General features: G+C 39.1%; 1 protein-coding gene across 11 annotated transcripts in view; it reads left to right on the forward strand.

Moving 5' to 3' along the window:
- Positions 1–15,308, forward strand: part of BPTF (bromodomain PHD finger transcription factor) — a 136,673-nt gene that overhangs the window by 27,690 nt on the left and 93,675 nt on the right. For all 11 annotated transcript variants that reach the window (XM_057713988.1, XM_057713991.1, XM_057713989.1 and 8 more), the window contains exon 2: positions 9,899–10,721. In XM_057713988.1, the coding sequence (XP_057569971.1) occupies positions 9,899–10,721 (823 nt within the window). The remainder of the gene's footprint in view (positions 1–9,898; positions 10,722–15,308) is intronic.

Here is a 15,308-nt window from a genome sequence, read left to right on the forward strand (position 1 = left end):
TACTGGGCCTGAGAAGCCAAACAAGAATTGTCCTGGCCACTGTGGAAGTTGCAGTCTAATGGAGGCATATGTTAATTGAGTGAAACTATAAGAGTTATAAATGTGATAAAATACTATGAGGGAAAAGATCTGAATGAATGAGGAGTTGGCCACTTGAAAGAGTGGGAGGGAGTATTCTAGGCAGAGAGAACAGCTGTGGGGAGGCAGAGAGCTTTGCATGATCCAGGAGGCCAGTGTAGCTGAAGCAGAAAGCGGGGGTGGGAGGGGCGGTGGGGGTGGACGACAGCTTCTCTGGTGGCACAGCGGATAAGACTCCGTGCTCCGAATGCACGGGGCCCAGGTTTGATCCCTGGTCAGGGGACTAGATCCCACAGGCATGCCACAATTGAGTTTGCATGCCACAGATAAGGAGCCCGCCTGCCGCAACTAAGACCCAGTGTAACCAAGTAAATAAATAAATATTAAAAAAAAAAAAGGGAGGGAGGGGGAGGCTGAGGTTGGAGCAGTAGGCGGGGCCTACTCACAGAGGGCCTTGTGAGCCTCAGGAGGGAGTTTGGATTTTAATCCAAGTATGGTTGGGGACTCGCTGAAAGGCTTAAAGGTGGGCCAGGCACAATCATATTTACTTTTTATTAAGTTGTTCATAACTTTTATATCTTTATTGTAGACTGCATCTTTTATCCTTACAAAATCTTTGTTCCATTTAGGGGTTTTAAATTTTTGCTTTGAATTAAACTTTTATAACTCCTTTTTATTTCCATTTCCTACAATGTAAAGTGTACCTGGGACATCCTGTTGAAAATAGCTAGTAGGCAGTTGGAAATAATGTCTCTGAAGTTTTGAAGAGAGGTCTGGGTAGAGAAATGCATTTAGAAGTCATTGATATTTGGGTGGTAATTGAGTCCACTGATAATTGAGGGAAAGCAAGAGAATCTGCTGAGGACTAAACTTCGGGGAATTCACACATATAAGAGAGATGTTTGGCAGAGGAACAACTGGTCAGGAAAGTTGAGTCCTAGGAAGTTTAAGCAGGGTGTTGTGGCCAAATATGTCAGATGTTTTCAAAGAGAGGCTAGGTAAAACAGGTGATATGTTATAGCATTTTCTATCCTAAGAATCAGTTGATGTTTGCAAGTTTACAGTTAATAATCTTATTTAATCTTAATCTGTATTTAGGCTGTAACATAAGACTTCCTGTTAGCCATATATATATTGAAAAAATTAAAACAAATAATTGAAACAATTAGAAGTATGGAAATTTAGAACAAATTTTCTGAACTTTTTGCTTTTACTTTACATAATTTCAAATATGCAGAAAAGCTGAAAGAATAGTACAGTGAACACCCAATATACCTTTCCCTTGGATTCACCAACATTTATGACAATGTTAAATGTCACCAAATATGACATTTAACATTGTCATGTTTGCTTTCTCAGTCTTTTAAAATTTTCTTTTTGCTGAACCATTTGATAGTAAGCTGCAGGCATCATGACACTTCACCTCTAAATACTTCAGCATACTCAAGACATTTAATTTAACATGGATGTAATATTCCATTTCAAATTTCCCCATTTGCGCTCTATTGTTGTTTTGCTTTGTTTCTTTATCCAGGCTTCAGTCAAGGGTCATGTATTACTTTTAGTTGACATCTCTTTTGTTCCTTTAATCTAGACCTGTTCTGTCACTTTTGGAGAGGGATGGGTTCTTTCGTGACGATGACATTTTTTCATTGTCTGGGCCAATTGACTTCAGAATGTCTCACTGTTTGGATTTATCTGATTGTTTTCCATAAAAACACACATTATGTATAGAGTTATGGGGTCTAGAAGTCTGAACATTACCATGAATATTCTTCTTAGAATTAATACAATAAAAATATATAAGCCAAAGTGAAAAATTTGTGGTGGCATCTGGATTTTATTTTATTTTATTTTATTTTTTTAATAAATTTATTTATTTATTTTATTGGCTGTGTTGGGTCTTTTTTGCTGTGCGTGGGCTTTCTTTAGTGGCGGTGAGTGGGGGGGCTACTCTTCGTTGTGGTGTGTGGGCTCCTCATTGCCGTGGCTTCTCTTGTTGCAGAGCACAGGCTCTAGGTGCATGGGCTTCAGTAGTTGCAGCACATGGGCTCAATAGTTGTGGCTCACGGGCTTAGTTGCTCTGCGGCATGTGGGATCTTCTTGGAGCAGGGCTCGAACCCGTGTCCCCTGCATTGGCAGGAGGCTTCTTAACCACTGCTCCACCTAGGAAGCCCTGGATTTTAATCTTGGCATGACTTCACCCCTGGATCTCTACCCTCTGTAGGTAGTTTTGCTTCTGGGTTTCTTTTGTTGAACACATTTTTTTTCCCTTTTTTTTTAGTTATTACAATAAAACATGGTATGTGCTCTTAAGGAGTTAACAAATAAGCTGGGGGCACATGACTAATTGCCTGTAATGTAAATGCACTCACACTATAATGGAGGGCTGTACAAAGTATCAGAGAAGCACAGTGCCCGGAGGCACAGGAGAGGACGGAAGAGGCAACATTTGATCAGGGCCTTGGAAGAGGTATACGATTTCTTGCAGCTTCAGCAAATTAAGGCAGTATCTGCTTAAAATGTATAGAGAAGCTTTTAAATTAAAAAAGCGAGAAATTAACAAATCAGATGGTGCCCACAGTGCATATTTTAAAAACCCAGGCATGTAGAAAAGGACCCCAAGCAACAGTTAACACTTGGTGAGTATTGTTGACAGTTCTCTCAAAGAGCTCAGTATCAGAGAAGAGGGCTCCCCATAGACCCTGTTAAGTAGACTTCTATTATGGAATTCAAAGGAATGGAAAGTTCTGCCTCAGCAACTGCCAGGTCATTTAAATAATGTACATAGTAGCATAATTCTTCTGTTAAGATTCAGTCAAGAAATGGTCTCCCTTAATCTAGACTATGTTGGAAATTCTTTGACAAATTGTTGCTCTTTGGTTCCCCACCCCCACCCCACCGCCATTCATGCAGACCACTTTCCATCCTTAGCATTTTCTTTTTGTAGGTTTGTTCATGTCTTTGATTAGCCTTCAGCTTCCTTTCACCCCAGTCCTCTTCTAATCATGCCTTCTGAGGCAGGCTCTTAGTTCTCTTGAGTTTCCACAAAAGCCCTACTTTCTGCTTGGTGGGTGAATATCCAGTTTCATTAAAGTCATAATTTTCAAACTTGGCTGCACATCAGAATTATCTGGTGGAGAAAGATAAAAATACAGATTACTGAGCATCACCTGGGGTTCTGTACATTTGAGTTGCATTTTGATACTCTACTTTTAACAGTTTACCATGTGATTTTGCTGCACTCTAGTTTTAGAATGGATAGTTTCAAGGCAGCATCTCAAACTTTAATGTGTGTATGAATCACCAGAAGGTTTTGAGAAACTGGAAATCCTAATTTAATAGGCCCGGGGTGGGGGTCTGAGATTCTGACTTACTTTCAAGCATCATAAATAATGCCAATCACATTTTGAATGGCAAGATTTGAAGGTAACTGGAATTAGTAAATTTCATCTGATGTGTATTAATTTTTACTTAACTGGATCTCAGAGGGATAACCTTTTTGAGTTCCAGGGTAGTGGCGCGGGCTTTCTCTAGTTGTGGCAAGCAGGGGCTACTCTTCGTTGTGGTACACAGGCTTCTTATTGTGGTGGCTTCTCTTGTTGAGGGCTCTAGGTGTGCAGGCTTCAGTAGTTGCAGCACATGGGCTCAGTAGTTGTGCATGCGGGCCTTAGAGTGCAGACTTTTTAATGATGGCTATTCTGATCAGTGTGAGGTGGTACTTCATTGTAGTTTTGATTTGCATTTCTCTATAATTAGTGCTGATGAGCATCTTTTCATGTACCTACAAAATTACGGATTCTTTCAATAAATATTAAGTACCTTACTATGTGCTAGCCGTTGTTCATAGCAGCAAACAACATGGACAAAACTCCCTGCCCTTAAGGAGATTACATTCTAGTGGTGATGTTTACTAGTTTGTGTATATATATAATATATATATGTTATATATATGTACACATCCATTCATCCATAAGCAATAGATAAAACTGTTTTGCATGGTTCCAAATTGTTTCCTTTTGTAGCAATTTTGTTTGTTTCATGGTGTCCATTCTGACATACGTAGCCCTTGACTGCTCTATAGAATTCTGTCAAATGGGGAATTCCCTGGCGGTCCAGTGGTTAGGACTCTACACTTTCACTGCCAAGGGCCCGGGTTTGATCCATGGTCAGGGAACTAGGATCCTGCAAGCCATGCAACATGACCAAAAATTAAAAAAAGAATTCTATCAAATGAATGTTCCACAATGTAATTGTTCCCCTGTTGATGTACATTTTGATTGTTTCCAGCTTGATTGCTTGCTTTTATTTTATTATTATTATTGTTATTATTTTGGTTAAATTATTTATTTATTTTTAGTTGCATTGGGTCTTTGTTGCTGTGCATGGGCTTTTAGTTGTGGTGAGCAGTGGCTACTCTTTGTTGTGGTGCGCAGGCTTCTCATTGCAGTGGCTTCTCTTGTTGTGGAACACAGGCTCTAGGTGTGTGGGCTTCAGTAGTTGTGGCACTCAGGCTCAATAGTTATGGCTCTCGGACTCTAGAGCACAGGCTCAGTAATTGTGGTGCACAGGCTTAGTTGTTCCACGGCATGTAGGATCTTCCTGGATCAAGGATCAAACCCATGTCCCCAGTGTTGGCAGGTGGATTCTTAACCATTGCACTACCAGGGGAGTCTGACTGCTTGCTTTTAATACATAATATTTAATGTTCTGCATGTATATAAGGAAAGCTTCTCTATAGAAGTGTTTTTCTTTTCTTTTTCTTTTTCTTTCTTTTTTGTGGAGGGTTGGGGCAGTTTGTGGGATCTTAGTTCCCTGACGAGGAATTGAACCCAGGCCTTTGGCAGTGAAAGCATGGAATCCTAACCATTGAACTGCCAGGGGATTCCCAAGAAGTGTTTTTCAAACTGTGGGCTGTAACCAGCATGTTTTAAAAGCAGAAAGAGAATGGAATAGAAGGTATTGGAATGGGATGGAAGAGAAGATAGTATAAGAGTAGTGCTTTGTAGGACTTTAGTTTGGCGGTATGTGTGTACTGGATTGAGATGTAAAATGTATTTCTTACTTTGCATCTTGGGCAAAAAGTTTACAAACTCCTCTTTCAGGGTTATGTGTACAACCTTAACCTGACTGTTACTGAGTTGCTCTCTAAAGTGGTGGTGTTATTTTACGGTCCCAAGGGTGGTATACTGGTGTTTCTGTTGTTCGCTGTTCTTCCCAAAAGTTTGTTTGGATGGACTTAAAATTTTTTGTCCATTGATGAGTATGAAACAGTATCTTATTGTGGTTTTACTGTACCTTTTCCTGGTAGCTAGTGGGGTTGACATTAATCCTTTTTTTTTAATACAGGAAAATTAATAAATTTATCTGCTAGATATTAGATCAGTGTTGAAAATGGTAATGAGTGTAATCCTCAATGGTATATTATAAGTACATTTCCCTGAATAGTTAAAATGACTTGACTCGCTAATACTAATGATTGACAGTTGAAGGGCTTAAGTGGTTTAGTTTTAGGAGGCTTCTCTTTTTGCACTGTAATCTCTGCTCAGTTCTGTAAGCGCATCTTTGAATTTGGCATAATGATCTTATATTTGTATTAGTGCAAGACCATCAGTAGCCATTACTAGCAGCATCATTTTATTGATTTGAATATTAATATTTTTATATATTTGGATAGATACCTGCCCAATATTTTTCTTTTAAATATCATAATAAGAATATATGCATGATATTTTAAGAATATAAAAGGATAAAAAAAATTAGTCTTTCTTCCTTTCCTTTCCTGCATTTCTTCTCCCCAGGAGTAACTACTTTAAAAAGATTCTTATATGACCTCTAGTTCCCTTTTCTTTTTTTAAATTTTTTGACTGTGCCACGCAACACACAGGATTCTAGCTCCCCAACTGGGGATCGAACCCTCACCCCCTGCATTGGAAGTGTGGAGTCCTAACCACTGGACCGCCAGGAAAGTCGCTACTTAATGATATATCTTAAAGATTTCTTATTTCAGCACATATGAATTTTACCTTATTCTTTTCAACTGCTAGATTAGATTCCATTATCTGAATGGATCATAATTTATGATTCATGTAACTATTGATGTATATTTAGGTTAAAAAGAAAAAAACCCACAAAATACATATAAAGAGACTGTTGCATTAAGTATTTTTGTACTTAAGTACATGTGTCTGTGTATCTGTAGAATAACTTCTAGGAGGTAGAATTGCTGGGTAAAGGGATATGCATTCAGATAGATATTTGCCAAATTGCCTTCTTAAAAATTGAATCTGCCTGCCAGTGCAGGGGACAAAGGTTCGATCCCTACTCCAGGAAGAGCCTACATGCTGTGGAGCAACTAAGCCCGTGTACCACAACTATTGAGCCCGCATGCCACAATTACTGGAGCCAGGAGACCTAGAGCCCATGCATCGCAACAAGAGAATCCACAGCAATGAGAAGCCTGAGCACTGCAACAAAGAGTAGCCCCCGCTCGCCACAACTAGAGAAAGCCTTCGCGCCGCGACGAAGACCAAACACAGCCAATAAATAAATAAATAAATAAATAAATAAATAAATAATTTTATTGAAAAAATGAAAGTTGAACTGATTTAAACTCTCCCAATAATGCTTCAGAATGAACTGACCAGTATTTAATGTTAAATTTTAAAAGTGCTCACATTGTTCAGCACGTATATAGTTGTAGTTTGAATAAATGCTATTTTGTGGTTTCCAGCTAGATAATAGAATGTAGAATTTATGAACCTTTTTTTGCCTTTCTTCCTTTTACCTCTAAAACTAATAGAAAGCTAACACTTTAGCTTAATGTAAAGCGTAATGAACTTTTAAATATTAGAGTAATACAGTGGTTATCCAAAATCTTTCAGTATCTATGAAAGCTGATACTTTAAAATTAGATATTAAATTAAATAAGGCAGTATTTCTGTACCTGTCTAATTTACTACAAAAGAGTACTATCAACAGTCTTTTTTTAACATTAACTCCTCTCATTGATAGTCTTTAAATAGCAATTTACTGAGTTTCTCATTATGAAAGACTTGTATACAGTGTAAGATACTGTTTTAATCAGCACTTTAATCAGTGACAGAAAACCAGCATGTTCACTTAAGCAAAAGGGGAGTGGTTTTTGGTTGTGTGACTAGGAAATTTGAATGACAGGTTCTGTCAGTACTCGTGAGTTATCAGTGCTTACCTCCCACTTCTGCTTGTCTCTTGTCCTTATTCCCGTCTTCCATAAGGGAGGCAAAGGTGGGCTAGCCACGTACAGCCTCTGTTCACCTTCCTGGAAAGAACGAGCTTCAGAGCAGTTCTCACTCAGCATCCGAATATAAAATCCCAGGCAAGATTCTCACTGGCTTGCCACGCCAGTGATGGAGAGATGGAAGACTGTTTGGGGGGCCCCATCAGAATCACATGGTGTAGGGGAAGGGTAATTCTCTAAAGGGAATGATGCTGGCAAAATGCTTTCAGTTAAAGAAACATGCCAAATCTGCCATTGGCATAAGAGGTGGGTATTCAGCTTTGGAGGTGGGATAGATACCATAAATAGGTAAATTATAAGGTAACAAATGATTAAAAGAAGGCTACAAGAATTCAGAAGAGTTTGGGGAGTTAGAATAATCTTTTGGAGGAAATGGTACCAGAGTTAAATCTTAGGGTAGTGGTGTTCTGTTGCACACCAGTTGATTTCTTTCTTTATAAGGTCACTGTTATCCATCTTTTTCTTCGTTCTCACAGCCAGACTCGGGTCTTTATCGTCTGGGTAATTACAGAAGATGCCCTGTCTCTGGTTTGTTTCCCCTGTCCTATTCATTATATACACTGAAGCCTGAGAAGTCTTTCTGGAACATTCTTCCCATGTCCCTGCCCTGCTCAGAAAGCTTGTAGCAACTTTCATTACTGCCAGAATAAAGTGCTGTACAAATGCCTGAACCTAACATTTAAGGATCCGTGTTCTGGTCATAGAACTACTTTTCCAGCCTTTCCTTCTGTAATCCTTTAATTGGACTCTGACAGCATTTTGCATAAATAGCTGAGAGGAACACAGGGGACTGTTTTTGTAAGCAGGTTTGTCTCATTTGGTGGCTTATGTTTCTTCTCTTGCATTTGAGGGTATTCCTCTAGGTTCAGTCTTCCTTTTAATCCTTTTCTGCTCTCTCTCATTTATACTTATGCAGATGAGACCCAAATAACTTCCAGAAGACAGTGAAACAGCCTGGATTACCATTATGATGCTTATTACTAGCATGGTGATTCTGTGATTTATTGAGTAATTGAATCTGTGAAAACTGCATCTTTGTAGCAGATGGAAATTTGCTAGACAGATGAGGTTTCTTTCTTACTTTGCAGGCTCACTAGCAAAGTCTGACCCAGAGTGATCCCCTGGACATTTTTTTGCAGAAAGTAATGGATATAGTCTTACTTGGAAAATCTTCCAGTGAATGAATATGGGGGTTACATTGTATAAAATAAAACATCTTGACCTTTTATATTCTTTAGCATACTTTCTTCTCCTGGTGCCCTGTACCCTTTTAGTTTGTACATAGTGAAAGTTAGCTAGACACGAGGAGGGCGCAGGAATGGGGAAGGGAGGAGGCAGTTAAGAGGTGACCAGCAACCCAAAACCATGGTTAATGAAACTTAATTGTACAAGAATGAATTTAATGTTAATTGAGCTCATAAAAATTCTGGTATTTAAAAATACATTTCCTATTCTGTAAACATCATTTGAAAGTATAATAATAATAATAATGCAGGCATAGCAATTTAGGAGAAACTTGTTTCTTTCCACCAGTGTTCTTATTAAAATACCTCATAGACTTGTTCAGAGGATTAAATGAGATCTGCATGCTTGTTAAAAACTTAAGTTCTCAAATGCTATATATATATTGATACATTTATTTACATACATATATATTCCTGGACTGGACATCACATCTCATAAACTGGCGAACAGGCACCTACTGTTGCTTAATTTACAGCAGAAAATTATAATTTGCTGTCTGTTTCCGAAGTGAGCCTCCCCCCTCTCCTTTTTTTCTCCCAGTGTTGGAACCCTGCTTTTCTTCCCTCTTCCGTAATCCTTCTTCCTTTCTGTCTCAGCCCTAACCTTATGCTTCACTGTGGAACTCTCCATTACATGGCCAAGGAAAGGGTGCTACACCAGAGAACTTCCCGTCTGGTTGCTGAAGGCATTTCTTAGTGCAGCTGACACCGTGTGAGATCTGTTGCACCTGTTCTCTTCCTTGGAGATGTTTTCTCACTTATGTTCTTGTCAGATCTTTCACAAATGCACTGTTATTTTTTATCATGGTTACCTGTAAACCAATTAACCCTGCTAGGTAATTGAGAACTGATTATAATTATAATTTTGTATTTACTTCTAGTTTGGGATACAATAGGAAAACTTCAGATTTTCTGTAGACTTAAAGATTAGCGCTAAGTCATTGCTTCTTGGTATTATTTTAACTTGACAGTTATTAGAAAAATAGAAGTATGCTTATCTCTTTTTGGGGGGTATATGTCCAAATAGGAAAAACTGGAAAACCCTTACTTTGTAGAAGTGATGTAATTTTTTAAAGATTTTTTTGACCATTTTTAGAATCTTTATTGAATTTGTTACAGTATTGCTTCTGCTTTTATGTTTTGGTTTTTGGCCGCGAAGCATGTGGGATCTTAGCTCCCCAACCAGGGATTGAACCCACACCCCCTGCATTAGAAGGCAAAATCTTAACCACTGGACTGCAAGGGAAGCCCCAGAGTGTTGCATTGGTTTGTAATTATACCATTTCTTTATTTACAGGTAGGCGAAAACCGAGAGTGCATCGGCCTCGTTCTCCAATATTGGAAGAAAAAGACATCCCGCCCCTTGAATTTCCCAAGTCCTCTGAGGATTTAATGGTGCCTAACGAGCATATAATGAATGTTATTGCCATTTATGAGGTACTGCGGAACTTTGGCACAGTTTTAAGGTTATCTCCTTTTCGCTTTGAGGATTTTTGTGCAGCTCTGGTGAGTCAAGAGCAGTGCACACTTATGGCAGAGATGCACGTTGTGCTTTTGAAAGCAGTTTTGCGTGAAGAAGACACTTCCAATACTACCTTTGGACCTGCCGATCTGAAAGACAGCGTGAATTCCACGCTGTATTTCATTGATGGCATGACGTGGCCAGAGGTGCTGCGGGTGTACTGTGAGAGTGACAGGGAGTACCATCACGTTCTTCCTTACCAAGAAGCAGAGGACTATCCTTATGGACCAGTAGAGAACAAAATCAAAGTTCTGCAGTTCTTAGTCGATCAGTTTCTTACCACAAACATTGCTCGTGAGGAGTTGATGTCTGAAGGGGTGATCCAGTATGACGACCACTGTAGGGTTTGTCACAAACTCGGGGATTTGCTCTGCTGTGAGACCTGCTCAGCAGTGTACCATTTGGAATGTGTGAAGCCGCCTCTCGAGGAGGTGCCAGAGGATGAGTGGCAGTGTGAAGTCTGTGTAGCACATAAGGTGCCTGGTGTGACTGACTGTGTTGCTGAAATCCAAAAAAACAAACCATATATTCGACATGAACCTATTGGATATGACAGAAGTCGGAGGAAATACTGGTTCTTAAACCGAAGACTCATAATGTAAGTAAATCTGGTCTTAAATTTTGTATGTACTTAAAATTAGGCCAGCTTTCTTCATGATTGTTTTTTAATAAATTTATTTATTTATTGGCTGTGTTGGGTCTTCGTTGCTGCACGCGGGTTTTCTCTAGTTGAGAGCGGGGGCTACTCTTTGTTGCGGTGCATGAGCTTCTCATTGCGGTGGCTTCTCTTGTTGTGGAGCATGGGCTCTAGGCACGCGGGCTTAGTTGCTCCACGGCATGTGGGATCTTCCTGGTCTAGGGATCAAACCTGTGTCCCCTGCATTAACAGGCAGATTCTTAACCACTGTGCCACCAGGGAAGCCCCTTCCTTCATGATTGATGTAGCAGAGCTGTGCTGCTTATGTGATGTAAACCTTTGTGATTTAATAATGAGTTGTATAGTTTAATAATTTCTAACATGAAGGAATATGTACCTTAAAACAGTTTAAAAAATTGTAAGGAAAGAAGGGTGTATGAAAAAAAGCAAAATGCACATCATTGTGTTCAGTGCCTAGGATGAAAAATAGAAGAGTAATTACTAGGCGGAATGCCACATGCCACTGTGGGCCCTTCCCCCGGTAGATTCCCTGCAGCCCACCCTGCGGGAATCTCCATTCTAACTTAGGTGCTAGAATTTTCTAGCTTCTCTTTTTAGTTTTACTATATGTTTATATAAAATGGAGCAGAAAAACAAACCAAGTGTCTAAGGAAGGATCAGTGCTGTCATTATTGGTTGCAGTCTCCCAGGAGAAGATAAGCCCAACAGACTGGTCATAGTCTGACTTGTGCTTTCCTGAGGGTTTTTAAGACTCTTCCAGGCAGACGGTGGGAAGGGCGGGAGGAAGTCTGGGAAAACAGAGGGTTTACCTCAGTGAGGGTGCCGAGTAGGGTTGTAGTGTGGACTTGGTTTTGGACATCCTGTAGAAGTATGGCCAGAGAGAGTGGGCTACTTTGTATTTTCAACTTCTAAAGTTTTCAAAGCCTTCTTCAAGCTCTCAGAGTTAGGTCAAATCAGAAAATTTGTGGTGGGATGAGTGAAAGAGCAAGCATGGAGAGGAGAGAAGGAACTTCATCAGCACATGGTCAGGCCAAGCCAGGCACAGAGAAGTATCTTAGCCAGGCCCACCCTTAGTTTTTAAAGATGGTACAGAATAAACAGCGAATTTCAGAATTTTGTACGGTTGTCTTCTTGCAGTGTTGCTGTTGAGAAATCTGAATCCATTCGTTGATTCTTTGTATGTAACCAGTGTGGACTTACCCGGAAACTTACAGAATTTTCTCTTTGCCTTTAGCATTTTCTGCAGGTTTAGAATGATGCGGCCTTGTGTGGGTCTGTTTTCATCCATTGTGTGTGTGGTGGGCACTTTTAGTCTGACAGTTGAGTCAGTTCTGAGAACTTCCCTTAAGGACTTCCTCCTCTCCTTTTTCCCTGTTGTATTTGTTGTATATCTTGAACTATTATTTTATTGAATGTTGGACTTCCAGTTTTGGTCTTCTGATTTTATCTTTTCTCTCCAGTTTTCCTTTGTCTTTATCCTCTTTGGAGTGTGTGCACGCACGTGTGTGTGTGTGTACATGTACATGTGTGTTGCTCAATTTTTCTAGAAGATTTCCTTATCTTGGTCTTTAAGCCCTACTATTTATTTTTCCTTTTCTGTCATATTTTTATTTTCTAAGAGCTCTTCTGTTCTTAAAATCATCCTCTTTTTTAAGAAATAAAATCCTGGTTTTTCGTTTTCTGGTAATAATAATAATTTCTCTTACTTTTGAGGATATTATTGATAGTTTTTTGGTGTGTTTTTTCCCTCTGGGCATGGTCTCAGTTTCTTCTAGGTTGCTTTTTCCTGCTGTTTGTATTGATCTGTCTCTCCATCCTCAGATGTCTATTAATCCTGAATTTTCTGCCCCGGATTAACACTGTGGGATTACACAGCTGATTGGGAGTTCTGAGCAAGTGGGTAGGCCATATCAATTTTGAGCTTGATTGTTGGGTGATTTTCTTAATTTTTTTTCTTGGTGATGCCAGATGTCACTCATTATCTTTAGTCCTTCCTCTTGAGCTGGTCAGATGGCCCAGAGAGGCCTTTTCTGGTGTCCTGCTTGGAGCATGAGGGTCTGGCTGGCTGGATGGTGGAGGTGGGCTGCATTTACTCTGTGCATAGCCACTCGGTACCTTGGTTTGCTGTATAGTACCTTTGTTCACACCTGCCCTGGTGTCCCCTGGTCCAGAGAACCTCACTTTTACCTCCTGTAGAGACTAAACCTTTAGTGGCTTGAAGTGGATGGATAGGTGGTCTTGGGATCTGCTCCTAAAATAGCTTTCAGGCACTTCTCTGCTGTCCATACTCTCCTCATTTCTGTGTCTTTTGAGGATTGAGATTGTTGGTTCTCAGCTCCACCCTTCATGTTTCGGATTGGACTTTCTTGGCCCTGTTAAAGGCGGTTATCACTTGTCCATTTGCTTTCCTATTTCCAAATTTTTTTTTTTTTTTGCTCTCTTATTTTCTCTGTCCTTGGAGGTTTAGATCTTTAAAAATATTTCTTAGCAGTTCTTAAGAGGGTTTCAAGAGGGAGCAAAATGAGAGGTGTGAGTTCAGTCTATTACCTTAATCCAGAAACTGATATAAGAAACAGTATATGAAGCTGTAAAATGTATATTTTGTATTTTTTGGTTTGGATCAGTTATTCAAAAATTTGTGTATAATTTTTTTTTCTTGCCCCCGTACCTCCCAAACATTTGGTCATGGTGTTTCTTGTGCCCACTTTCTCACATGGTGCTGTAGAGATGGTAGCATGGAAACTTGTATTGGCGAGGTCATCACAAATGGAGAGAGAACTGTAACCACATTTTGGTTTGAAGTTTAATGCAGTCTTTCATTATAAGTGAAAAGTCAGTGATGCTGCCTTTCAGGGAGCCTGGCATTTGTACTCTCTGAGACGTTCAGCACAGCAGTTAACAGGCCCTATTCACTCAGTCTCATGTGCCTTCCCGAAAGGGCTCAGAGTCATCAGGATTGCTGTGAACAAATCAGGAAGTAAGTGAAATTTATTCTGTGCTCCTGTTCTCCCGTCCTTATGTCCCCTCCCCTGTGCTGCCTTTCCCCACCCCTTGTGGATGTTCATTCTCACTGCTTCTCACTTCCTTCCCTGCATTCCCCTTTTGGGGTTGCCAAAGGTGCTTTGTCCACACATAGGCAGCCCTTGACATCCGTAAGACTCATTACACAATAATCAATGGTTGTGGGCCTTGGTGTTAGGGATCTGTAGGTGGAACTAGTTGCTGATGGGTTGGTAATAGCAATAGCCAACATCAGCATTTATTGAGCATTTAACATGTGCCTTACAGTTTTTTTATTTTTTGTTTTTGCTTTTTACATGTTATATTTATGTAGAAAAAAAAAAGTTAAAAATTTCAACACCTTTTTTTTTTTTTTTAAACAAAAAGCATATCCCCACCAGGAAAATGGGTAAGTATAGAGAGATCCTCAAAGAGTTTATTAAACTGTCAGCTTGCCCTATAAACAGTAACGCCTTTAATTTATCATTGGATTGAAAAATTCATTTTTATTTTTATATAACCTAAACAGTAAATTTGCCTGTTCTTTGAAAATTTTATACACAATTTTCTAACCTTCAAAAATGGGTATAATAAAAAATCAAATTTTGTTTATAATTTTTTATTTCAGTGTATAAGAAACTTTTTCCTTTTTGACATTTACAGTTTCCCAATATATATCTTAAATTTGTATGTTTACTCTAGTAATCAAGACAGTATTTGTGAAGTATATCTAGTATTTTTATTATTGTTATTTAACAGCTTTATTAAGCTGTTTATTAATTTATATATTATAACATTCTGTTATTATAGGTGTACAGTTCTAGAATTCTAATAAATTAACACTGAAAGTCCCACATTCCAGGAAACATTTTCTTCTGAGACAAATCCAAGTGGTTCCTTACTGTCTACATTTCAGTCATCCTGAAAGTGGTCTCATATCTGTTTTTAATCTTACTTCCATCCTCAGACTTAGAAAATCACTCGTCTGCAGTTTGTATAAATTTGCCTTTTCTAAACATTTCGTATAAAAAGAAACATTATTTTGTATCTCAGTTCTTTCACTTAGAATAATGTGTGCCTTACAGTTTTCTAACAAGCATTTTATATATGCCTTTTTCATTAATCCTCACAACAACCCAATACTGTAGGTACTGTTTTTGTCTATGTTTTATACATGAAGAACTAAAACTCAGAGAAGTTGAATAACTTGCTCAAGGACTTGCCCAAGATTCTATGGCTATTAGGAAGTAGGACCTACGATTTTTTTAAGGACCTATTTATAAGAATCTTTTTTTTTTTTTATTTGTTTGGCTGCACCTCATGGCTTGCAGGATCATAGTTCCCTGATCAGGGATTGAATCCAGGCCACGGCAGTGAAAGTGCTGAGTCCTAACCACTGGACCGCCAGGGAACTCCCAAGAATATTTTCAATAACTAATTTTATACTGTAGTTTAGTTTCCAAGCCATCATCTTAGGAGTCTGCAACTTGCATTGTTTTAGCAGTTAAAACAGTGCTTATAACTGGG

The sequence above is a fragment of the Hippopotamus amphibius genome, chromosome 17, assembly GCF_030028045.1.
Source record: "Hippopotamus amphibius kiboko isolate mHipAmp2 chromosome 17, mHipAmp2.hap2, whole genome shotgun sequence".
In the NCBI taxonomy this organism is placed as follows: domain Eukaryota; kingdom Metazoa; phylum Chordata; class Mammalia; order Artiodactyla; family Hippopotamidae; genus Hippopotamus; species Hippopotamus amphibius.